We start from the raw sequence: 27,912 nt of genomic DNA on the forward strand, positions 1-27,912 counted from the left end.
ATCAGATTATTATTTAAATGGCCACAATTGCATCGTGCTGATGTACAGAAGGATTGGAAGTGCTTGTGCATGAATCAGAAAAGGTTGGTTTACAGGTGCAGCAGGTTATTAAGAAGGCAAATGGAATTGTTGGCCTTCATTGCTAGAAAGATTTAATGTAAGAGCAACTGCACAAAGTAGTACTGGTGAGACTGCACCTGGAGTACACTGTGTGCAGTTCTGGTCTCCTTACATGAGCAGGGATGTGCTGACTTTGGAGGCGGTGCAGAGGAGGTTCATCAGGTTGATTCCAGGGATGAATGGGTTAGCTTATCAGGGGAAACTGAATCATCTGGGACTGAACTTGTTGGAATTTAGAAGATCGAGAGGGAACTTATAAAATTATGAAAGGCATAGATAAGATAAAGCTTGGGAAGTTGTTTACTTTGGTAGGGAAGACCAGAACTAGGGGGCGTAACGTCAAGATTCAGGGTAGTAAATTTAGGACGGTGATGAGGAGGAGCTGATTTTCTCAGAGGGTGGAGAATCTATAGCATTCGCTGCCCATTGAACCAGTGGAGGCGACTTCAGTAAATATATTTAAGATGAGGTTGGATAGATTTTTGCATCATAAGGGAATTAAGGGATATGGGGAAAAGGCAGTAAGGTGGAGATGAGCCCATCATTAGATCAGTCATGACCACACTGAATGGCAGGGCAGGCTGGATGGCCGACTCCTGGATCTATTTTCTACCTTCTTCATTCTTGTACCCCTGCACAATGGTTATTGTAAGTATTACAATAAACAAAGTGAAAACAACCACTGAGCCCACTGCGCACAGCTTAGGGCAAAGCCCGGCCTTGTCTGAGCTCTTGATGATAATTTTCCTTTCTACTTATCCAATAGGTGCTGCCTTGTTGTTACTCCGAGGAATGAGGTTGGAAGCTGAAGTAATTCCCATGGACTTTGGATGGATCAGCAGAGACCAGACCCGGAAGGAATCTGAGGTGCAGCCACTCCCCCTTCTCCATTTACCCTTGAAAACAAAATGGTGAAGTTGTCTCGCAGATGATCAACCCCAGAATCATCTGAGCTGTCCATTGACTTCATGAATATAGCGATGGGTCTGGCATGATGTAGGAGCTTATAGACTGAGGCCATCATTCAGTTGCCATGGTTTTGTACACGTCGGCCTTTCCAAACTCCCTCCTACAGACCCTTCACTCCCTGGCCTGGGGACTCATATTTCCCTGCTACTGGTTTGCTGACCGGCTGTTAATGTTCTTCCTGCCCACCACCTATGAGAAACATCAAAGGGGAGATGATCCATGCTACCTGAGGGCACTCTGCCTCACCATTATCACTCCCATCTGCCTGGCACTGTTGCTTGTCTCCTTGCCCTTCGCATTGCTTGGTTTTCTGATCTGGGCCCCTCTCCAGTCTGCCCGCAGGTACTACGTCTACTCAAAGTTTGAAGAGGGCTCTGAGACTAGCGGGGCAGCAGGGCCGGGCAGCTGGAAGGCCGTGGGTGGCAAGAGCTTCTGCTTCGCCACGGCCAATGTCTGCCTCCTGCCCGACTCTTTGGCCCGTTTCAACAATCTCTCCAACACTCAGCTGAGGTCCTGCGAGGTGGGCAGAAGAATCAGGAATGGTGCCAGCCGGCCTCAGATTAAGATCTACATCGACTCCCCGACCAATACATCTGTTAGTGCAGCGAGCTGGAGCAGCCTGGCCTGCCCTCACTCCAGCGAGAACAACCGGGCCAACAGCGCAAGCATCAAGCGAACCTCCTCCATGGATTACAGAGGGGACAACTTCATTGGAAACTGCAGCGAGGACGGCAAGGACTCCAAGCTGGGTTGGGAGCAGAGCGACAGAGACAGCAAATCATGCATCGTCCGCATCTGTAGTGAGGAGGTGGCTTCCATGCCTGGCAAGGAGGTGGATGTGTGCAGCGTGCAGGTCACCATAACTGAGCCCACAGTGCAGCAAGGAGAGGCAGAAGCTGAGGTCCAAAATGACCAGGCCTTGAACCACAGGCAGAAGGAAGGAGACAGGAGCAGCCTCGACAGCAACACTGCTTCCAGGGAATCCCTGATCAAGTTCAGGATTGCCGATGGGACAGTGGACAGCGGCGCTGGCCCCAACAACAAGTTTGTCCACAAAGCCTCCATCATGAAGAAGTCCTCTCTGAAGAAAAAGAGGCACCAGGGCAAGATGTTTGACCACGAGGTGTCGGCTTTCTTCCCTGCCAACCTGGACTTTCTCTGCCTTCAGGAGGTCTTCGACAAGCGAGCAGCAGAGAGGTTGAAAGCTCAGCTGAACCCTTATTTTCAGTACACGTTGCACGACGTAGGGAGCTATGCCTGGCAAAGCTGTTGCAGCTTCAAATTTTTAAACAGTGGCCTCTTTTTTGCAAGCCGCTACCCGATTATAGACGCTGAGTTTCAGTGCTATCCCAATGGGAAAGGAGGTGACTCGTTGGCAGCCAAAGGAGCCCTTTTTGTAAAGGTACGTGCCCAGCGCTGAAAACATCCATATTCTGGACGAGCAAAAGGGGCACATTAAACGAGGATTGGCAGGAGACAATAATGGAGAATGCCCTCGAGCAGCGGAGGTGACCGCGAGGCCACAGTCAGAAGGGTATGACACTACACTTGGGAGGGAGAGACTAGGTGACATTACATTCAGGAGGGGGAGATTGGGTGACACTACACTTGGAAGGGGGAGACTGGGTGACACAAATCTCAATATTTTTTTCAAATTTAAATTTAGACAAACAGCAGGCCATTTCGGCCTATGAGACCATGCGGCCCTCTATTACATTCAATTAACTTCTTGAACAATGAAAGGAAACTGGAGCCCCTGGGGAAAACCCATGCAGACACGGGGAGAACATACATACGCCTTAAAACACCAAGATTCAAACCCTGGTCCCGATCGCTTGCACTTTAAAGGCATTACGCTAACCACTAAGCCAACTGTTCCATCCCTCGGGAGGGAAAGATAGGGTGAGTACTCTGGGGAGGGAAAGAGTGGGTGACACTCAGGAGGGAGAGACTGGGCAACTCTACCCTCAGAAGAGAGAGAGGGAGACTGGATGATGCAACCCTCGGGAGGGGGAGAGACTGGGCGACACTACCCTCGGAAGAGAGAGAGAGAGACTGGATGATGCTACCTTCGGGAAGGAGAGACTGGGTGACACTATGCTTGTAAAGAAGTGGTTTTGTGATTCTGCCTTTGGGATAGATGGATTGAGCAAGATTACATGCAGGGACTGGAAAGCGAGAGGCGATACCCTTAGTAGGGAGAGACTAAGTGATACAATATTTATGAGGGAATGAGTGAGTGAACCCATAATAAGAAACTGACACATCGGGAAACTCCCAAATGAAACAAGCAAATGAGCTGGACATGCTATTATATGTGCAAGAATTAAGTAACACACCAGAGCTTCTTGATGAGTGGATGGGGAGCATTGTCAGCAGTCACACTTGGAAGTGGTCCCAGAAATTAACACCCAATCAGCCTAAAAAGGGTCAAGTGTGAAAGGAAAATTTTCTCAATGCCAGCGTTAGATGATGCCATCTCATGCTGGGGATAGACGGCCTCGATCCCCAATACAATCCCTGGTGCCTGCAGACGCCAGAATTGCAATCAGGCAAGTGTAGAATGGGCAATTGCATTCTGGGCTAGAAATGACCCAAGTTTTTTGCATGAGTGCAGGAATGTGAAGGAAGATTAAAATTAAAACTTTGCCATGGGAAAGTGACAGTGGGGTGGGGGGTGGGGGGGAGAGAGAGAGAGAGGGAGAGAGAGAGAGAGAGAGAGAGAAAGAGAGAGAGAGAAAATAAATAGTAAAAGTGGACAAATTTTAAACAGCGTGGGAAAGTTAGTAGCGGTATAGTGTACAATTTATAAAGACCATGGGTAAAAAGTGATGGCAGATCTAACTTCCCAGAATGCCATGCGGCAGAGAAACCCCCTCCAGGAGAGCTCCATACATGTAGCCGTGCATACAGCCTTTTCTCTGCCACACAGCATTCTGGGAGGGCAGGTCCACCATCGTTTCTTCCCACGGTATTTATATATTGTGTGCAATAATGCTACCAACTTTCCCACACTGTTTAAAAATTGTCTGCGATTTCTATTTATTGCTAGCACTTTCCCATGTTGTCATAAAGGTTTATAGAGAGAGATCGGCACAACAACAGGGGCTGAAGGGCTCACACTGTCCTGTAAAGCTTAATTAGGTTATAATTATGCATGATTAATTTTGTTCAAAATCAAGATCATAATAAACTGATCAGGATTTAGGGCAGGTCCACCATTGCTTGATGTGTCCTGATGTCACCGGTAGAAAGTAGAACAATCCTATCCCCAGGAATGGCTCCTTGCAAGTGTGAACGTGTTCACTGTCGCAGTTAAGAGTGGTCAAGTGTGAACAGCAAAAACGCCATTCCTGTCCTGGGAAATCACAAGACAAAATTCTAATTTGCTACATGCCATAGATCACGTCATCTGAGCAGTCGAAAAAATGTCAGTGCACTTAACCAGTTTGTTTATGACACATTTCTCATCCCTGCTACTTGACAACATATTAGCAGCGCTTCAAAATGGTTTGGACGTGTTTTACATCTTTATTATCTATTTCTGTCCAGCCACTTAGACCAAGAACAGAGGGCTGCCTCAGTTTTATTGAAAAGGGTAGGAAAGTCTGAACCTATGTGTTGACATTTACAAATATGTTGGTGAAAAGAAACTTTTTAAATATCAAATCGCCCTCCCAGGGAATGAACATGATGAACAGCATACAGCAACAAACTAGGAGTAAGAAGAGACCACTCTGTCCATCAAGTCTGCTACCCCACTTCATAAAACTATGACTAATTACATTTTAATCTCAGTTCTGCATTTTGCACCATTCCTGGTAATCTATTACCTTTTGCTTTTATTGCAACATGGAAGAAGGCCTTTTAGCCCACTGACTCTCTGCCAGCTCCCAGAGCAATCCATTAATCTAATGTTCTACTTATTTCCATGTAACACTATTCTGGCCAGGATCTATCAGTGGATGCTGAAGACTATTCAAAATCAAAATACACACAGTTTGTCATGTGCTGTGGATTTCTGTTTTATGATCTACATCTGTCCTTGCTTTCATTGTCCTTTAAGGAAGAGAGTTTCAAATTCTCACTGAGAGAAAATAATTCACTTCATTAGCATTAGAAGACCTCTTAATTTTAAACAGTGACCACTAGTAGTGGACTTTCACACAAACAAAATATCCTGTCATCATCCATCATGTTAAGATGCCAGAAATCTGCAGACATTCCAGTCAACTCCACTTTCTTAATATCCATCTTGGTCTGGGATAGAAAATACTATAAATGTTTATTTAATAAAATTAGACATACAGGCCCTTTCAGCCCAAGACCCCATGCCACCCAATTATATACAATTGACCTTCAACATTTTTGAAGGGTGGGAGGAAACCAGAGCACCCGAAGGAAACCCACGCAGACAAGGGGAAAACCTACAAACTCCTTACAGTCAGTGTCGGATTCGAACCCCGGCTACTAGCACTGTAACAGCGTTACACTAACCATCCCGCCCAGTTGCTAGATGGGAAACAGAAACAGTACACTGATGTTTATAAGAGGCAAAAATATTATAATGTTATTACTAAATTGGTTGCATGAGATGAGTAATAATAAAATCATTGAGTTAAACAGAAAAGTTTAACACACAGGGACTGACAGGATAGACCTAGGGATTCTAAGGGATGTGCAAATAAATAGTAAAAGCTATAGAAGTGAAATTGCAGGGATTTATTGAGAATGAATTTTACTCGCAAGTGGCTTATCTAATATCCACTTCCAAACCTAGCTAACCCATGTAATTAGAATTGGCTTTGTTTAATGGATGGATTAGGGATTTTCTTGGAGTATTTAATTAGATGTGAACTACTGAGATAAAGAAAATAATTTGGATTTGGCCAATATGGATTTTGGAATGAAGGATATTACTAGGTAACCTTGATTTTTTTTTTTTTGGGAACAAAGAACATTTATTATACAACAATGCAAAGTTGGGTGCTTCCCCTTACCCTGGGAATACACACACATACTGGGGCTCACCCAACTTTTTTTTTAAATAAATTTTTTATTTTTCGCCATGATATACACTTTTTCTTTTTCACACATTTACAGTGACTTTTTCTCCCCCCCCTCCCTCCTCCCAAGCCACCCCCCCACCCCCCCCTCTCATCCATTTTAGGTATACAATCTAGGTTGCATTAATTCAGTCAGACAATGTTGTCATTCAACAAAAATACACCAGAAATTCTACAGAGTCCATTCTTTTCTTTCCTTCTCCTTCCATCAACTTAGGTAATGTTTGTCCCCGGTAGGTTTTCGCTATTGTATTTAATGTAAGGCTCCCATACTTGTTCGAATATTTCAATATTATTTCTTAAACTATATGTTATTTTTTCTAATGGAATACATTTATTCATTTCTATATACCATTGTTGTATTTTCAAATTATCTTCCAATTTCCAGGTTGACATAATACATTTTTTTGCTACGGCTAGGGCTATCTTAACAAATCTTTTTTGTGCATCTTCCAAGTCAATTCCAAATTCTTTATTTTTTATGTTACTTAGGAGAAAGATCTCTGGATTCTTTGGTATATTGTTTTCTGTTATTTTATTTAATATCTGATTGAGATCATCCCAAAATTTTTCTACTCTCTCACATGTCCAGATTGCATGAATTGTTGTTCCCCTTTCTTTTTTACATCGAAAACATCTATCAGATACTGTTGGGTCCCATTTATTTAACTTTTGCGGTGTAATGTATAGTCTGTGTAACCAATTATATTGTATCATACGCAGCCTCGTTTTTATTGTATTTCTCATCGTTCCAGAACATAATTTCTCCCATGTTTCCTTTTTTATCTTTATATTTAAATCTTGTTCCCATTTTTGTTTAGTTTTACCATTTGTTTCCTCATTCTCCTTTTCTTGCAGTTTAATATACATATTTGTTATAAATCTTTTGATTAACATTGTATCTGTAATCACATATTCAAGGTTACTTCCCTCTGGTAAACTCAAATTGCTTCCTAATTTATCTTTCAAGTAGGATCTCAGTTGGTAATATGCCAGCGCTGTATCTCCAGTTATATTGTACTTATCTCTCATTTGTTCAAAGGATAAGAATCTACTTCCTGAAAAACAATTTTCTATTCTTTTAATCCCTTTTTTTTCCCATTTTCTAAAGGAAAGGTTGTCTATTGTAAAAGGGAGTAGCTTATTTTGCGTCAATATTAGTTTTGGTATTTGATAATTTGTTTTATTTCTTTCTACATGAATCTTCTTCCATATATTGAGGAGATGATGTAATACTGGAGAACTTCTATGTTGTACCAATTTTTCGTCCCATTTATATAATATGTGTTCAGGTATCTTTTCCCCTATTTTATCTAATTCTAGTCTCGTCCAGTCTGGTTTTTCCCTTGTTTGATAAAAATCTGATAGGTACCTTAATTGTGCGGCTCTATAATAATTTTTGAAGTTTGGCAATTGTAAACCTCCTTGTTTATACCATTCTGTTAATTTATCTAGTGCTATCCTCGGTTTCCCCCCTCTCCATAAAAATTTCCTTATTATTTTCTTTAACTCTTTGAAGAATTTTTCTGTCAGTTGTATTGGCAATGCCTGAAATAAGTATAGTATCCTTGGAAAAATGTTCATTTTAATACAGTTTATCCTTCCTATCAGTGTTAGTGGTAGCTCTTTCCAATGCTCTAAATCGTCCTGTAATTTTTTCATTAGTGGATTGTAATTGAGTTTATATAATTGGCCTAGATTTTTGTTTATTTGCACACCTAGGTATCTTATTGCCTGCATTTGCCATCTGAATGGGGATTCCTCCTTAAATTTTGAGAAATCCGCGTTATTCATAGGCATTGCTTCACTTTTATTTACGTTTATCTTGTATCCCGACACTTCTCCATATTCCTTCAATTTCTTATATAGTTCTTTTATTGATAGTTCACTATCACATCATCCGCAAATAGACTGATTTTATATTCCCTGTCTTTTATTTTTATTCCTTTTATATTATTATCTATTCTTATCGATTCTGCTAGTGGTTCTATAGCTAGCGCAAACAATAATGGTGATAGTGGGCATCCCTGCCGCGTTGACCTGCTTAAGTTAAATTGCTTTGATACATGTCCATTTACTGTCACTTTCGCTAACGGTCCCTTATATAATGCTTTAATCCAATTAATATACTTCTCTGGTAAACTGAATTTTTGCAATACTTTGAACAAGTAATTCCATTCTACTCTGTCGAAGGCCTTCTCTGCGTCTAAAGCAACTGCTACTGCAGGTGCTTTATTTCCTTCTACTGCATGAATTAAGTTAATAAATTTATAAATATTGTCTGTTGTGCGTCTTTTTTTGATAAATCCAGTTTGGTCTAAATTTACCATTTTCGGTACCTGTTCTGCTAATCTGTTTGCTAATAGTTTAGCTATTATCTTATAATCTGTGTTTAGCAGAGATATTGGTCTATATGACGCTGGTGAGAGTGGATCTTTCCCTTGTTTTAGTATCACTGTAATTATTGCTGTTTTACATGAATCTGGTAAGTTTTGTGTCTCATCAATCTGGTTGATTACATCCAGGAGGGGCGGTATTATTAGATCTTTAAATGTTTTGTAGAATTCTATTGGGAGTCCATCCTCTCCTGGTGTCTTATTATTTGGTAATTTTTTTATTATCTCTTGTATTTCTACTGTTCCAAATGGTTCTGTTAATTTATTTTGTTCTTCTATTTGTAGTTTTGGTAGTTCAATTTTAGTCAAAAATTCATCTATTTTCCCTTCTTTCCCTTCGTTTTCAGTTCGGTAAAATTGTTCATAGAATTCTCTGAAGTTTTCCTTAATTTCTTTTGGATTATATGTAATTTGTTTGTCTTTTTTCCTTGTTGCCAATACCATTTTCTTAGTTTGCTCTGTCTTAAGCTGCCATGCTGAGATTTTGTGTGTTTTTTCACCTAGTTCATAATATTTCTGTTTTGTCTTCATTATATTCTTCTCCACCTTATATGTTTGTAATGTTTCATATTTTATTTTTTGATCCGCCAATTCTCTTCTTTTGGTTGTATCTTCCTTTATTGCTAATTTTTTTTCTATGATTATTATTTCCCTTTCCAACTGCTCTGTTTCCTGATTATAGTCCTTCTTCATCTTGGTTGCATAACTTATTATTTGTCCTCTAATGAATGCTTTCATTGCGTCCCATCTTCCACTGATTCCGTATTTACTCCAAAGTACATTTTTAATTGTTTTTCAATAAATTCTCTAAAATCCTGTCTTTTAAGTAGCATGGGGTTTAATCTCCATCTATACATTCTTGGAGGGATGTCCTCTAGCTTTACTGTCAGTATTAAGGGTGAATGGTCCGATAGCATTCTCGCTTTATATTCTGTTTTTCTTACTCTATTCTGCATACTAGCTGATGACAAAAATAGGTCTATTCTTGAGTATGTTTTATGTCTAGTCGAGTAGTATGAGTATTCCTTTTCTTTTGGGTTTTGTTTCCTCCATATGTCCACAAGTTTCATTTCTTGCATTGATTTAATTATAAATTTGGTTACTTTGTTCTTCCTGTTAATTTTTTTCCCCCGTTTTATCCATATTTGGATCCAAATTCAGATTGAAATCCCCTCCTATTAGTATGTTCCCTTGCGTATTAGCTACCTTCAAAAAGATATCTTGCATAAACTTTTGATCTTCTTCGTTAGGTGAATATATATTAAGTAGATTCCAAAGCTCCGAATATATCTGACATTTTATCATAACATATCTCCCTGCTGGATCTATTATTTCCTCTTCTATTTTAAATGGCACATTTTTGCTAATTAATATAGCCACTCCTCTTGCTTTTGAATTATATGATGCTGCTGTTACATGTCCTACCCAATCTCTCTTTAATTTCTTGTGCTCCAATTCAGTTAAGTGTGTTTCTTGGACAAATGCTATATCTATTTTTTCCTTTTTCAGTAAATTTAGTAGTTTCTTCCTTTTAATTTGGTTATGTATTCCATTAATATTTAAAGTCATATAGTTTAGCGTAGCCATTTTATATTTTGTTTATCTTCTCTTTCCGTTTTTCCATCATTACCTTTCCTCCTTTTCCATTTCTGTTTTCTTATTTTCAACTCTTTACCAGACAACATTCCTACAACATCCAACATTTTCCTTATTCTCCTATTTCTATCTTCTTTATCCCCAATCTCCCCTTCCCCTCCTGAGTTGTCCTTTATCCCTTGTCGGACAACCACATCTCCCCTCTCCATTTGGATTTGCAAATCCACTCGCAAGTGTCAACTGATTTTGCAGTGACCGCTCTTTTCCCCCACCCAGCCCCCCCCAGAAAAGATTTCACTTTTCATATGTCACAAAGGTCACTCTTTTAATTCCCTCCTTATTCTCTCTATTCCATTACCTTCCCTTATTAATTCTTGTCTATACTATCTATGTTTTCCTCTAATTACAGATACTTTCACGTATGCCCATTGTCTCTATTCACTCTTATACCTCTTTACCCGCATACATATCAATCGTGGTCATTTTTACCCTCATTACCCGTCTTCATCCCTCAGTCTATTTTTGTAATTGTTCTGCAAATTTTCGTGCTTCTTCTGGATCCGAGAACAGTCTGTTTTGTTGTCCTGGCATAAATATTTTCAATACCGCAGGATGCTTCAGTGTAAATTTATATCCTTTCTTCCATAAAATCGCCTTTGCTGTATTGAACTCTTTTCTCTTCTTTAGGAGTTCAAAACTTATATCTGGATAAATGAAGATTTTTTGCCCTTTGTACTCCAGTGGTTTGTTGCCCTCTCTTACTTTTTCCATTGTCTTCTCCAGTACCTTTTCTCTTGTAGTATATCTTAGGAATTTTACTACAATAGATCTTGGTTTTTGTTGTGGTTGTGGTTTAGGGGCCAATGCTCTATGTGCCCTTTCTATTTCCATTTCTTGCTGTAGTTCTGGACATCCTAGGGCCTTAGGGATCCATTCTTTTATAAACTCCCTCATATTCTTGCCTTCTTCATCTTCCTTAAGGCCCACTATCTTTATGTTATTTCTTCTGTTATAATTTTCCATTATATCTATTTTTTGGGCTAGTAATTCTTGTGTCTCTTTAGTTTTTTTTATTAGATTCCTCCAATTTCTTTTTTAAGTCTTCTACCTCCATTTCTGCTGCTATTGCCCGTTCTTCCATCTTGTCCATTTTTTTCCCCATTTCTGTTAAGGTCATATCCATTTTATTTATTTTCTTTTCTGTGTTGTTTATTCTTCTTCTTAAATCATTGAATTGCTGTGTTTGCCATTCTTTAAATGACTCCATGTATCCTCTAACAAGAGCAAGTATATCCTTTACCTTGCCTTTCCCTTTATCTATTTCACTGTATTCTTCCTCTTCTTCTTCCTCTGGGTTGGCCATCTGTTGTTTCTTTGATGCCCTTTCCTCCTCTTCTTTCTTGTTTCTATTGTCTTCTGTGTTCTCTTCTTGCTGCAGGTGTTCTGCAGCTGTCGTTGCCGGCTGTGGAGATCGACTCGCCAGCTGGTCCCCCCTCCCGTCGGTGTGTTTTTTTTCATGCGCATCGCGCATGCGCGACTCCTCGCGCATGCGCGGTTGCGCACTTTTACTCGGCTCTGTGAGCCATTGTTGTAGTTCTTTTTCTACCGACCTGAGGTAGTGGGCTCCTCTCTCCACAGCGGGCTTCTTCGGACAGGTAAGGCCTTCACCTTTTTCCTCCGTTGTCTTCTCTTCCTCTCTTCTTTCCGTTGATTTTGATTTTTCTCCTTTTGTCTCTATCTTCTTTCCACCTTTATACTCACTTTTCTTTAACTTGTATTTCTGTGCCTTTGTATTTTCTCTTGTTTTTCCCGACTTTTCTGGAGAGGGCTGGTGTTCACCGTCCGGCCACTACTCCATCACGTGACTCCTCCCTAGGTAACCTTGATTGAGCTCTTTCAGGAGAATGGAGCATTGCACAAAGCCCAGATTCTTATTCGCAATCCACTGTTTCTGACAGGCTCATTCTTGCTCAAGAGTGTGCAGTGCCCACCATTTGATACTATGCTGGTAATTTTCAAACACACACACTCACACTACACACACACACACACACACACACACACACACACACACACACACACACACACACACACACACACACACACACACACACACACACACACACACATCTGCCAACTTCTCAAGGCATTGGCATTGAACATTGATCAACACAGGCACACCTCAAGGATGTGTGCTTATCCCACTGCTCTACTCTCTCTACACCCATGACTGGAGGCTAGGCACAATTCAAATACAAACTGAAAATTTGCTGATGACACCACAGGTTGTCGACAGAATCACAGACAGTGATGAGGAAGCGTACAGGAGGGAGATAGACCAGGTAGTTGAGTGATGTTACAACAAAACCTTGCACTCAACGTTAGCAAAACCAAGGAGAAGATCATGGACTTCAGGCTAAACCAGTCCTCATTGAGGGGTCAGCAGTGGAGAGGGTCAAGAACTTAAAGTTCCTGTGTGTCAGCATCTCTGAGGATCTGTCCTGGAGCCTCCATGTTGATGCAATCACGAAGAAGGTTTGCCGGCAGCTACATTTTGTGAGGAGTTTGAGGAGATTTGGAATGTCACCGAAGATTCTCGCAAACTTCTACAGATGTTCTATGGAGAACATTCTGGCTGGTTGCATTACCATCTGGTGTGAAGATGCCAGTGCTCAGGATTGGAAAAAACTCCAGAGGGTTGTTAACTTGGCCTGTGACGTAAAAGGCACCAGTTTACACACCATCGAGGGCATCTACAAGAGGCGCTGTCTTAAGAAAGCAGCCTCAATCCTCAAGGACCCCCACCACCCAAGCCATGCCCTCTTCACTCTGCTACAATCAAGGAAAAGGTACAGGAGCCTAAACACGAGTACTCAGCAGCACAAGGACAGCTTCTTCCCCTCAGTCATTGGATTTCTGAATAGACAATGAACCACAGGCACTACCTCACTTTATCTTTTTCTTGCACTATTTTATTCATTTTGCAGTGATTTGAAGAAACGTTTGCACTGAGATGCTGCCATAAACAGCAAATTTCAGGACAATAGATTCTGATTCTGAATATTGGCACTAATCTGGCCTTAGAATGGGCTCCAGAAACCAATCTAATAGATCAAGCCACCCACAACCAACTATGAACTCCACCCTGTTCACCCACAGCTTCTTGCAATCACTGACCCTCACTTGCCATGTGACTGTCATCAAACCTCCCCTCACCACTATCACTGACCACATGCCACCCAACCCAAATCACATTGCCTAATCACCAAACCCACACCTTGCAACCCCCAACCTTCACCCAGATACCTCTAGACATTATTATGCTCAATAAACACACCCACCCTCTGGTATTTGCTCTCTCTCTCTCTCTCTCTCTCACTCTCTCTCTCTCTCTCTCACCCCCCCCCCCCCTCCCATGGCTCCCCCAAATTCTGGACCAGCTTACTCAGCACACCACACAATCAGGCCCTTTGGCCCAACTTGTTCATGTCAAACTAATTGTCTCCCCAAGCTAGCCCCATTTGCCTGCATTTGGTCCATATCCATCTAAACCCTTCCAATCCATGAACCTGTCCAAATATCTTTTAAACATTATAATTATACTGCCTCTAACACCTCCTATGGCAGCTTGCTCCATATGTTGGGCTAGATAAAGGAGAATCTCGAGATTCCACATGTATATTAGCAAAAGGGTGTCCAAGGAGAAAACTGATCCCATTAAAAATCAATTTATGCGTGGAGCCACAGGAGATGGGTGGGATTTTGAAAGAATACTTCCCATTAGTCTTTACTGCACATGACACCATGGAAACCAAGGAATTAGAGGAAACAAATGGAGAGGTCCTGAACCATATTAGAACTACCAGATGTTGGCAGCCTAGACAAATCCCCAGAGCCTGTTGAAGTGTATCCTCGCTCCTTATGGGAAGCTAGAGAAGAAATTATGGGGATGTTTGCTGATATATTCTCATGATAATGACAGTGAATTTATTGTCTTACACATTGTACACCATGTACAACAATTTCTTATTTGCCACAGCCAAACAAAAACTAGATTATTAAACTAATTGAATTAAATTAAAAGAGATAATGAATACAAAAGATACTGTATATTCTCGTGTGAGAGTCGATACCATGTAAAAATCAACCCCCCCACACTATTTTTGGCCCAAAATCTTCCAAATATCGTTTGTTAAAGTCAACCATCTAATTTTGGCCCCAGCCTGCATTACCATCCAAGCTCCTGTCACCACAAATGATGTAGCTACTTATCATGGTCAAAACTGATATGCATGTAATAGTCAAACACATAAATTTTACCCTAATTATTGGTCCACACAATGCGACTATTATACAGTAGATTAAAAAAATAAGTGTAACTATTAGTGTAGAAGGCAGCATGGTTGGCGTAGAGAGTGGCACAGTTGGCATAGAATGTGGCACGGTTGGCTTAGAGAGGGGTTCAGTTGGCATAGAGAGTGGAACAGTTGGCATAGAGGGTGGTACATTTGGCATAGAATGTGACATGGTTGGCATAGCGGTTAGCTACAGTACCACTGACCAGGATCTGAGTCCTATGATAAGGAGTTTGTATGTTCTCCTGTGTTCTGGTTTCCTCCCACCCTTCAGAAATGTATGAGGATTGTAGTTTAATTGGAGTATTTGGGCAGAATGGGCTTGTGGGCCGGAAGGATCTGTTACTGTGCTGAATGTCCAAATTTAAAAATAAAAATATTCACAGTAAAAAATAAAGTGTCTTGCAAAACAGTCTATGATTATTGTACCAAGGGGGAGGTAAAAAAGTCTGATGACATTCGGAAAGAAACTGTTCTTGAACCTTGTGGTGCTGGATTTCAGGCCCCAATATAGCAGTGAGAAGAGGTTGTGCCCAGGGTGATGGGGGTTACCTTCATGATGTTGGCTGCATTCCTGAGGCAGCAGCTCACATAGATATCTGCAGTGGATGGGAGGTCAGAGTCTGTGTTGGGCTACTACGTTGACTACTTTTTGCATTCCTGGGTACTTGAATTGTCAAACCAGTCTGTGATGCAACTATTCACTCTACTTTCCACAGTACAACTGTAGAGGTTTAATAGAATACAGTGAAACCTCGTTAGAACACGATTCGTTAATCCGCGGAATCGCTTATAGAGCAGGTGTTTGTGGACCCCAAACACTGATTTTAGGAGGCCAGGCTAACAGTGGCGAACAGCCACAAATTCAAAAATGGACTCTCATGACTCATTTACAAGATGTGTATGTTAATATGTGGAGTTTAAAGGTCTTAAAGGTCTTATTATAGGGTTTGAGTCACAGTATTCTGTTTTCCTGCTTCCTGAATCATATATATGCATCTGTTCCACAACTTGGCTGTAATGCGGTATGAAATCTTGGACCCCAACTATCGCGTTCTAACGAGGTTTAACTGGATTTAGTGATGTGCCAAATATTGTCAGGTTTCTTAGAAAGTAGAGGTGCCTTTTTCTCTATGAGTTGGCTTCTGGAAAAGTATAGAACTATAGAACATCATAGAAAACTGCCCTCTCTATACTAGCTATACTTTTGGTGAAGTATTAATCTGCCTGGTCCCACTGTCCTGGACCCAGTTCATATCCCTCCATATACCTTGTGGTATGTATTTATCTAGTTGGGCACACCCATTGGCCAGCTGTACCTGTGGCCCCTCCCACAGGCTCCTGTATAAAGGTGACTGTTCCACAGACCCCTCCTCAGTGCGGACAGTCGAGCAGTACAGATGTGCATTTGTTCTTTAGTGAATAAAAGCCTATTGGTTTCTCAACCTCAGTCTTTGAATAATTGATGGTGCTTCACCCCTCCCATTTATATACCTGTCTAAATTTTTCTTAAATGTGAAAATTGAGCCCACATTTACCACCTCAGCTGTTAGCTCGTTCCATACTGTGTTCCCCCAATGATCCCCCTAAACTTCTTGCCTTTCACCCTGAACCCATGTCCTCTACTTTGTATCTTACCTACCCTCAGTGGAAAAAACCTACTTGTGTTTACTCTAGCTATACTGCTCATAATTTTGTAAACCTCTATCAACTCTCCCCTCATTCTTCTATGCTCCATGGAATAAAGTCCTAACCTGTTTAACGATTCCCTGAAACTCAGTTCCCTAAGTTCCAGGAATATCTTAGTAAATTTCTGCATTTTTTCAATATAATTGATATGTTTCCTGTAGTTAGGTGACCACAACTGCACACAGTACAACAAATTTGGCCTCACCAATGTCTTAAACAACTTTACCATAATGTCCTGATTCCAATACTCAATACTGATTTATGAAGGCCAATATGCCAAACCCTCTCATTATAATCCTATCCACCTGTGATGCCACTTTCAAGGAATTGTGTATTTGCATTCCAGATCCTTCTTTCTATCACGGTCCTCAGTGCCCTACCATTTACCATGTACATCCTTTCTTGGTTTGTCTTTTCAAAATGCAACACTTCACATTTGTCTGCATTATATTCCATCTGCCATTTTTCAGCCCATGTTTGCAACTGGCCCAGATCCCTCTGAAAGTTTTATAAGCCTTCCTCGGTGTCCACAACACCTCCAATCTTCTGCTGATCCAGTTTACCACATTAACATCCAGATCATTGATATAGATGACAAACAATGGTCCCAGCACTGATCTCTGAGTTACACCTCTAGTCACAGGCCTCCAGCCTGAGAAGCAATTATCCACCACTACTCTCTGGCTTCTCCCATATAGCCAATGTTGAATCCATTTTACTACTTCACCGTGAATATCGAGTGCCTGAACCTTCCTGACTCCCTGCCACCTCCTCACCACCATTGACATTCCCTGACACCTCCCCATCGCCATCACCAAACTTGCCCGGGAGCACGAGGTCCCCGCTCCAATCCCAGATACCTCCCCATCACCATTGCTGAACCTGCTCGGAAGCCCAAGGTCCCCATTCCTGCCACTGCCACCCTTCCCTAGTCTGACACTGCCGTCACCACTCCCCCCACCCCAGCCTTATGCCACCAAAAAATCAGTTTCCCCCCCCCCACCATGATTATCCTAATTACCCCAATTAGGTTTGTTCTGACGCCAACTCTGGCAACAGTGGAGAACTAACTACAGTGGAGGGTAAAGAAGAAATGGAAAATAAAGGGGAAAGAGTTACCTGAAATGAGGACAATCTCCCCATGCACTGCCTGACCCATCGACTTCCTCCAGTCACTCATTGATGTTACTAAACTGGCGCTAATAGGACATCACAGCCCCACATGAGCACATCGGGTGAAATTCTTTTTCAATTCATGATGTCATGTGGCTGCCGAAATTTTTTCAGATAACTGAGAATTTTGGTTAAGTGGAAATGTACTGTAGTAGGTAAGTTACTGGAAGGTGGACTAAGAGATTGGATATACAAGTATTTGGATAGCCAGGGACTGATTTGGGATAGTCAACATGGCTTTGTGTATGGTAGGCCATGTTTAACCAATCTTATATAGAGTTTTTCAAGGAATGTTGATGAAGGAAAGGCTGCAGATATTGTGGATATGGACTTTAATAAGGCTTTTGGCAAGATCCTCCATGACAGGTTAGTGTGTAAGGTTAAATCACATGAGATCCAAGGGAAAGTAGTGCCATTTATCTGATTATGTTCGGCAGTGTGCTGCAAGGATTGGTACTAGGTCCTCTGTATTATCGATATTAGTAATTTGGATGGCAATGTAGTTGACTTGATTAGGACATTCGTAGATGACACAAAAATTGGTGATGTGCTGGAGAGTGAGGAAGGAAATTTAAGATTACAATAGGATGTAGATTCGTTGGATAATCGGGCCAATGAGTGACAAATAAAATTGAACTCTGACAAGTGTGAGGTGATGCACTTTGGTAAGTCAAACCAGGGCAGGACTTCCACAGTTAATGGTAGTGCCCTGGAGTATGTTATAGAACAGAACCTGTGGGTTCCTAGTAAGTGGCAACTCAGGTGGATAAGGTGGTGAAGAAGGTTTTTGACACCCTGGGCTTCATTGGAGTGAAGCTGCACAAGGCGTTGATGAGACCACACCGTGCCATTTTGATTGCTTGGAAGGGGTGCGGTGGAGATTCACCAGGGTGTTGCCAGGGCTGAAGTGTTTGAGTAAGGGAGAGATGTTGGATAAGATGGCCTTTTATTTCCTTGAGGATGGGGAAGGGGTTGGTGGGGGGGAGGGTGACCTTGTAAAGGTTCACAAAATGAGGAATATGGATAAAGAGAATGCTCAAAGTCTTTTTCCCTGGGTAGATGATCCTAGAACTAGAAGGTATAGGATCAAGGTGAGAGGGAAAATCTTTAGGTGGACTTGAAAGGGAACTTTTTCATCAAGGGTGGTCTGTATCTGGAGGAAATTGGAGAAATGGGCACAGTAACAAACTTGAAACTCAGAGGGAATTGGACCAAGTGCAGACAAATAGGATTGCTAAATGCCAAATTGATCAGATGAGACTAGATGGGCCGAATGCTGTAAAAGCAGTCTGACTCTATGACACTGCCCTCTGTGTGAAAATGTCACCTTTGAGATGCCTTTTAAATCTTTCTCCTCGCACTTCAAACCTCTGCTGTCATGGTATAAACTCCTCTACCCTGGGAAAAAGACTGAGACCACCCACCTTATCTATAAACTTTTACAAGGTCACTATCAGCCTCCTTCACTCCAGGGAAAACAGTTCCATGGATCTCTCTCATAGAGAAAAAGATAGTTTTTTTCCTTCTACACATCTCAACTATTGGAAACAACAATAGCTGCTTCTCAGGCTATGCATGTACACCCATGGAATTTATTATTTTACTTATAAAGACATTTGCATGTAAATGAGTTTTCATATTCTTTTTGTCTGTGTGCAGACAACTAATTCGTCCATTAACCTATGCTCTGCTAACTGTGCCTGTTAACTGTGATCCAAGATGAAGTTGACACGTGCCTGAGCATGTATGTTTACACATGTGTGTGTGCACGAGTGCAAGTGTAGTGTCTATTTTTGATTGTGTGAAAGTGTAGACATGAGTGTTGTTGATACCTTTGTATGTTTTTGCATGTGTTGCATGTATATTAGTTTGTGTATATATGTACCCATTTCTGTATGTACACATGGAACTGTGAGCACGATTGTATCATTGCAAGTACATTTGAGTGCTCACATGTACATGCGTTTGTGTGTACATATGCAAGTGTGGACTGTTCAAGACCCAAGTTGGAAATCTTTCCTGCTCTTTGACCACCAGACTGGAATATCTCACTTCACGGTCATAGAGTGAGGGCTCATTGTGCCACTTTCATGTTCACATTTTTATCTAAACCAGTTATAGAGCTGACCAGCTGTAGCTTTCAGCAAATCTCCACCTCACCTTTCTCTCACCCCCTAGTTACTATTAATTCACAGCTGATTTATGTCAAGAAGCTGAATGACTCACAGCTTCCATTTTGACTCACTGGAGATTTAATTTAATATCGACGGGCTGTATGTCTGATGTCTGAGATTCAGCAGGTATCGATAGAAGTCACCCAAGGGTGGCTGTGAAAAGGGCAGATGTCAAGTGAAGAGTAAGCAGGCAGTTTATTACCTCCATCCATCTGACTAAGAGCATTTGAGAGACAGATTCCAGCCTACCCTTGAGAGAAGGGATCATTCTGCCAAGCTCCACCGTCAGAGTGCAGCTGAGCCACCTTGTTCCCATCATCACGTATGGCAAAGGTTTTGCAACCTCAAGGACAAAGAACTGCCAGGGCTTGAAGTCCATTCGAATCTCCTCGCGGAGAGAGGCAGAGTTAATGTTGCAGGCCAGTGCCGATGGCAGGGACAGACAGGTGGGGAGAATTGACAATATAATTATTGAAGGTTGGTGTGGGATTTATGTTTAAGGAAATCCGGAGGTATAGAGATCAGATAGTTGAGGCCAAGATCAAATTAGCCATGAGCTTGAACAGACTAGAGGGTTCTATTTCTGCAAAGTAGGTGTGTGTGTGCATTTAGTAGGAGTACAACCCTTAAATTCATAACCCTTCAGGGTAGAGAACTCCAGATATTTGTCATCTTCTTTATTCCATAGAGTATTTGATGCTGAGGGGTGATCTTATGGAAGTTATAAATTCATGAAGGGCATGAATAAAGTGTATGGTCACAGTCCTTTTCCATAACAGCTCTATAACAGTTCTGTCAGTGGAGGGCATTGGTTTAAGATTCAAGTGGTACTTGAGGGGCAACATTTTCACAGAAGTCATCGATATTTGGAATGAGTTGCCAGAGGAGACTATAGAAGTGGGTACTGCTTCGATGTTCAAAGGACATTGGGACATGTATATTGATAGGAATGGATTGGAAGGTTATGGAACCAAATCAGACAAGCAGGATGAGTTGTAATTATTATGAGGCAGCCTCTTCATCTTGGGTCCTCTTACCAGTGTGGGTGTGCTCTTGTACAAAATGGATAATTGACATCCAGAGGGTATGTTTTGTTCTGTTCTGCAGGGTCTCCATTCACAGATGTGTCAGCTTTAAGTTTATGAATGCTGGTAATCTGACCTATGTATGGATGAACTATTTACTGAATAATCACATCTACATGAGTACTCTAAGCTGCTTTGCAGCCTGCTAAAAATAATGCAAGTGAAAGCTATTTCCCTCCTGGCCTTTGGATGCAGGATGTGGTGGTGAACATCAGGAAGGCAACAGCCATTGTTTTTCCAGCTGTTTCCTGTTCAGCCACTATTCCCAATAATTCCATGTGTCAATATTCCACCTTCATTGGATTAAGTCACCTTCTCAAAGATGTAGCGAACAATCAGGCTGCAAATGCCTAAAATTGTTTTAGTCAACACAGTTCAAGGTACAGTTTCCAAACCCATGTTTTGCCTTTTGCTGAGCAGAGGAGGTTTGTGGGATGGTAGCTTGAAGCTGAAGCAAGAATGAGCTTGGCAATTGGCCTTTACTCTGATTTTAATTTAGCCATATTGGTGAGAAAAGGCATCTTTCTATCAGGAAGATTGGGTTAAAGAAGGGTGCCTCAGTTAAATGTTCACTTTTCAGGATGCACTGTAGCTGGCAACAGTGGTGCTCCGTGCTCATTCCCAACTACCCTTCATCCACTGCTGCAGCGATGATTTCATTCCAGACTGAAACACAAACATCTGCAGATATGATGATTGTAGTGAAAACACACGGAAGCACTGGAGGGACTCAGCCGGGCTCACAGGAGGTAAAGATATATCGCCAACGTTTCAGGACTGAGCCCTTCTTCAAGGAATAAGCAAAGAACAGGAAGGTGTCAGATAAAGACTGAAGACTAGCTGGGTGGGAGGAGTCCAGGTGTTAATTGGATATGATAAGAGGAGAGGTGAGAATTGATTTTGGCTCTGTGAAAGGAGAAGAGGGAACGAGGGAGAGAGAGAGAGTGCTAGAGGAAAGGAGATGGGGAAGAAGACGTGGTGGGGGGGCGTGGTTTAATGGGAAACCGGAGAAGTTAATGTTAATTCCATTTGGTTCGAGGGTGCCCAGATGGAAGATGGGATGTTGTTCCTCCAATTTGCAAGTAGTTCAGTTTCAGAGCACAGTTCAAGAGTCAATTCCTTCAAACACTAATCAAATATGCAAAATGTAATCAGCTTGAGCAGTCATTTTTGACCTGCTCCTACCCTTCTGCTTGACACAGTCTCATCATGTCCCTTTTCTTGTTATCCCTTGTAACACACGGACACTGTGTTTGCTCTAGAATAATTGTTGTGTGAGGTCAAAGTGGCTCTGTGCCTCTGAATGTATTTCATTAGTGCTTCCTGACAGATTCAAAGACCTCGTCTCCTTCCATTGCCTTTTATTTGTTGATCATCTTTTCTCTTCACGTTATATGAGCTGCTAACTTCAGACATTAGCAATGCAGCATAGATAGAGAAAGAACCTAGCACGTGCAGCTCTTACAACTGTTCAATCATCTGCAAATGGACATCTGACAAACACAGCGCTTACTTCCCCTGAAGATGGTTACAGTGTAGAAATGGCCATGCCACCGTGGCACAGCCAATGGTGCTTTGGTCTCACAGCTCCAGCAACCTGGGTTCAGTGCTCGCCTCTGGTGCCGTCCGTGCCGAGTCTCCCGGTGGATTTCCTCTGGATGCTCTGGTTTCCTCCTACATCCCAGTCGTACAAATTGGTGTGGATGAGTGGTAGAATCTGGGGGTAGGTGAAAGGACTATGAGGAGAATAAGTGTAGCGCTAGGGTAAGTGGGTGCTGAACAGTCAGCATCATCTCAGGGGGCTGAAGGGCCCTGTTTACGTGCTCAGACAGTCACACAGTGGAGAAGAAGGTACTTTGGCCCATCATAACCATGCTGACCATCTAACACCCATCAGCACAAATCACATTTACCAGCACTTGGACTGTGGCTACAGTACATTAGTAATTCAAGCACTGAATACTTTTTAAATGAGGGAAGTGTACTTGCTTCCACCATCTCTCAGCCAGTGTGTTCCAAATGACAACCAGGCTAGAAACTCCTTCTCAGATCCCCTCTAAATCTTTACCTTAAATCTGTGCTCTTGGTTTTAGTCATCTCTGTTGTGGAAGCTGGTGAGGTTAGGTTCCATATTATCCACCCTCTCTGTGCCTCACGTAGTTTTGCATACCTCTAACAGGTCGACCACTCCACCTCCTCCTGGGTGTCTCTGTGACGTGGCAAGCAATAGTTGAGGTGAATGACTGTGATGTTTTCAGAATAAGTTCGATGAACTGGAGGATGAACGGAAAAGAGGGTCACACTGAGTGGAGGTGGTCTGTAGTTTCAGGTGTTCTGTGCACAGTACAAAAGGGAGGAGAGTCAAGGGAGAAATAATGACGTTGAGGGAAGAAAGGGAAGAGAGTGGGAACAAAGTGAGAACAAATGAGAGAATAAGCAAAACTGAGAGAGTACGTAAATGGAGGGCGGGGTGAAGGAATGTTACATTCAATTTCAAAATGTCAGACTTGCTGTGGGCTCAGTGAGGTGATGGAACTTTGTGAATTGTCAGCGCACACATTGGCGCGCGAGTGATAAAAATGGTCTATTTCACACGACTCAGTGAACAAAGAAAGAGACCGCAGATGAGTGCGTGTCCCTTTCAGACAAAGATGACGGTTGTCAGTGCTTACTTCAGTGAGTTTGCCTCTCAGAAACGCTGAAAGCTTTATAAATAAGGGAACAGAGATAGGGAAAACAGATTTCCCCACCATTTATTAGTCTAAATTGTAGAACCTACCTTCTCTAAATGGTCACTTTTCCTGGAGTTTGAAGAATCTCATCATTATTGTCAATTAATACTTTGCATTCCTTTAACTGTGTCAGGGCCATAGTGGAACTAACAAAATTATTGCTTCATTTCAAATGCTGTCATCTCTCAGCCTAATGAGCCCAAAAAGAATATATCTGCTTGCCTCAGACAATTCATCACATTACAATCAAATGAGGGGAGAAAGACACAATTAGATCAGGGCCCAGTTCACTGAGACAGTGCCAAATCAGAAATTTTCAACAAATTGGAGCAGTACCCAATTTCCTGATCCTCAGAGCCAACACCTAATAACCAACTTTTACCCAGCATCCAAGCACCTATCAGTCACCAGAAGAAGCAACTGCAGGTCAAGACTCAAGGCCACGTTCCTCAAAAGATTCCATTTAAATTACAGTAGAACTGACCACTGGCTCAGCACCGAACACGTGGCAGGGCTGAATGATTAAAGCTGCAGGAATGTCACCTTAATATTCTGGAAAGTAATCTCACGGAAAATGGGCCAGTTAGCATAGTAGTTTGCACAACTCTGTTACAGCGCCAGTGATGGGGGTTCGAATCTGGCGCTGTCTGTACGGATTTCCTCCAGATTGTCCACTCTATCTATGCCCTTACTAATCTTATACACCTCTATTAAGTCACCAAACAGAGAAGTCCTAGTTTGCTCAACTTTTCTTCAGATGACATGTTCTCTAATCCAGGCAACCTCCTGGTAAATCTTCTCTGCATCCTTTCTAAAGCTTTCACATTCTTCCTTTAATGAGGTGACCAGAAGTGAACACGATACTCTGAGTGTGGTCTAACTAGAATTTTACACAGTTGCAACATTACTTTGTGGCGCTCTAATTCAAAATCCACGGGAAGTTTGGCTGGTCTCTTCATTCAAGTCATGAATACAGATTATAAATTATTGAGGCCCCAGCATTGGTCCCTGTAGCCAATCACTAATTACTGATTGCAAATCTGAATGCTAATATACCATTTCTAGACCTGCCACATTATCTTTCATTGAATGCACTCTGGAAATAAATATACTTCGTCCATTAGTTTCCCTTTATCCACCAAGCAGGCAATTCAAATGATGACCATGAACTGCTGTATCCAGAAAAGTAATTTCAATGCTGATTAAAGTCAGAGAGGTTTGTAGATAGATGAAGGAAACTAGGATTGTTCTGGAGAAAGTGCAGTTACAATCCAAGGTTATAATCATGTACATATGTACACAAAATTTGTTTCCTTTTCAAAATTATGGGGGATTTAGAGGGTTTTATTCAAATAAATAATTATCTGTTTCTAATGGCAGAACTTAGGTTCAATATCCTTGACAAAACACCCAACAACAACATCTTGCAGAGAGACTGGAGGAGACAGGGTCATGGTAGTTCAGATGGGGAATTACGCTTATTTGGGGCTAGTCATCTGAAGGTACAGGAACAAATGTCAGTGTGACTAATATCAAGCTTGCACAATCAACCAGAATTGGAATCATGCAGGGTCTTGTCATGGTGGAGGAGGTCAGGGTGTTGTCATGGTGGAGGAGGTTGGAGAGATAAGACAGGCTGAAGGATTGCAGAAATCTGGATAAGAAATTTAAAAGGCATTCTTGGACCCAGGACTCATGTGGAGAATATGGCTGATGGTTAAAAGCTTTTGGTGTATGTTCATAGATGGGCGGTAGGGTTCTAGATGAGTAAACTGTGCCCAGCCTTCCACATTGCACAGCCAGATCTATGGGTTCAAATCACACTCAGTGCATCAGCGGAAAACCCTGGCTTCCACTTTCAGAGCTCGCTTTCTCATATCTGACCTCGCCAATGGATTGAGTGCAAATTAAGCAGAAATATTCTGTGCAGCGCTCTTCCTCAATGAGCTTACACCAAAACCAGGAACACTAATTTCCATATTCATATTTTCATGTGATGTAGAAGAAGGCTATTTCACCCATTGAATCTCTACTGGCTCTTAGAGCAATCCCAATCTCCCACTTATTTCCCTGTAACTTATCCTCTCTTAGATGGCATCTCTGATTCTCTCCCCCCCACCCCCCCCCCCCCACCACCTCCCTATACTACGGGCAATTTACAGTGGACAGTTCATATGCCCATTCACACATCTTTGGGATGTGAGAGAAAACCAGAGCGCCTGGATGCGGAACCTTTGCTGTCACTAGGAGAATGTGCAAACTGAACCCAGGACCCCGGAGGTGTGAGGCAACAGCGTCACTTGTGCCCCGTATTAACCTAAAACTGTAGATGCTTTTTCATCCACTGATTCTACTGAACTATTGAGCTATTCCCTCACCTGCTTGTGTATTTTTAAGCATCTTTTTAATCGCAGTTACCGTGAGTTGTGCGCAAAATGCCTGCAATGCATTCTGTGAAGAGCTTTTGGATGTGATAAGACACTGTATAAATGAAAATTGTGTTGTGCTCTTTATTCAATTATGTAGGCATTGACTAATTTATAATAGTTTGGAATTAGTTTTTTTTAAAAGGAGCAGCTAATTTTATATTACCACTAAACATTGTTAAAAGGTAAAAGGCTTCAAAGTCTTTTGTGGACTGTGTTAAATGTTGAAATTATCATTTTACTTTTAAGTGGCAGCTCATCAGATTCAAAAAACACAGTATTCCAGCTCAGGATTCCAGTCCCTAGCAACTAATTCCATTTTCTCATTAAAGAGCAATTGAATGCGTCATCTCCATTGCTGAGTGTAATGACTGCTCGCAAACAAAAACCAAATGTCAGATTGATTCTTGCCAGATGAGGCTCCGCTGTGACCTTTTCTTTTCCACTTTGGAGATTGCTGCCAATCAGAGATCGATTATGGTCCATTGTGAAAATGCCAGTTGGGGGGGAGGGGGTTGTGGTGTTGGTAGGAGATGGAATGGGAGGGGGACTGATGTCAGCATGGAATTTCCTTGTTACTCTGCTACTGGCTGATGGGTCAATCAGTACAGGGCCACAGACAAGGGACTCAAAAACCAGAAAAAGAAACGTCTGATCTTTAACATGAGATGTGATCTTCTGCTCTGTGGCCACTCAGGTTTTCATGCAGTTATGGTTACATGACTGCTCCAAACAATCGTGTGAATCAATAGAAGATTTTCCCCATTAGGGAGAAGCATAGATTTATGGTAAGAGTAAGGGGTTTAGAGGAGATGTTAGGAAGAACCTTTTCACCCAGCGTATAAGGCTCATTTCCTGAAGGGAAGGTGGAGGCAGCCATGCTCACAACCTTTTATCGGGCAAACATTTGAAATACTATGGTTACAGACCAAGATTATCATAAGGCACTTTCAGGTGGCCAAAATACCCTGAAATAAAGCTGTATATTCTACCCCTATGCAGCTGTTGGGAGGCCACCTGAAAGAGCAAGAGGTGCCTCCGAGGCACACTTTCTAACCTTCCTCCGAGAGGGATAATCACCGGAGCACTGGAGTCCCCCTAAGCACCTGAATGCAGCTGCCTGAAAGTGGCTGCTAAAGGGATGACAATCAGCTGGCGAGTGACTGACAGCCCCCCTCCCCGCTGCCCCTGCCCCCCGGCACAGGACGTCAGGCCAGGGGCAGCCAGCGCAGGACATCAGGGCTGGAGTGACCGACAGGGGATGTCAGGGCTGGGGCGGCCGGCGACATCCTGTGCCGGCCGCTCCATCCCTGACATCCTGAAGGGACAGGAGCCGGAGTGCGCTCCGAGGCGCCTCCTGTGTAGCTGTCCCTTTCAGGTGGCCAGTGCTGTGCTTTTAGGGCTGCCACCTGAATGACCATTCTACAGGTCTGAATCCACTTCTGCAGGCGCATTCTTGGCGGAGAATACACCTAAAAACGGCTATAGATTGGTACCGAATATTCAGCATGGAGATGGTGGGCAGAAGGGTCTGTGCTGTACACGTCTCTGTACATGATGTATGCTGATGTAGTTCTGGTTCTTGACGGGCTTGTATGCAACCTGGATGGTAGATCACGAATGAAAATGCAACTGTTTTATATGCCATACAATGACAGGAATAAAACCTATGAAATGAGAAATTATCTGCTGGATTAAAAACTCAAATGCTAGAAATGTTCAACAGCTCAGGCAACGTCTAATGGAAAAAGAAACAGCTCAGAGATACTTCATCAGAACTGAGAAAGACAAAAAAAAACCAGTTTGGTTAGAACAAGCGGATACAATTGTTTTCTTGTTTTCCCTCTTTCCCACTTCCAATGTAAGGCTGTGGATCTGAAATACTAACTGCTTCTCTCTGCACAGGCGCTGCCCGTACGGTATGTTCTGTTTATATTTCAGATTTAGAGTATCTGCCGTTTTTTCTTGCTTTTTTTTATTTTGATTTTTATTGAAATTTCTTGATTTACAATGACCCTTGGACATAAATGGGCTCCACTTCTTATTCAGCCTCTAGAACGTTAGCCCCTGACCTCAGTCTTCCTCCAAGAAAGCAAAACTCCCACTTCCCACCTCATCCAGGACAGCAGCT

The 27,912-nt window shown here is 42.1% G+C and overlaps 1 protein-coding gene across 1 annotated transcript in view; it reads left to right on the top strand.

The window, feature by feature from the left end:
• The first annotated feature begins 1,153 nt into the window (after positions 1-1,153).
• The window catches only part of smpd3 (sphingomyelin phosphodiesterase 3), a 58,143-nt gene continuing 31,384 nt past the window's right edge, over positions 1,154-27,912 (top strand). The window contains exon 1 of the mRNA XM_069899509.1: positions 1,154-2,491. Within this exon, the coding sequence (XP_069755610.1) occupies positions 1,154-2,491 (1,338 nt within the window). The remainder of the gene's footprint in view (positions 2,492-27,912) is intronic.

Source organism: Narcine bancroftii, chromosome 10 (assembly GCF_036971445.1).
Source record: "Narcine bancroftii isolate sNarBan1 chromosome 10, sNarBan1.hap1, whole genome shotgun sequence".
Lineage (NCBI taxonomy): Eukaryota > Metazoa > Chordata > Chondrichthyes > Torpediniformes > Narcinidae > Narcine > Narcine bancroftii.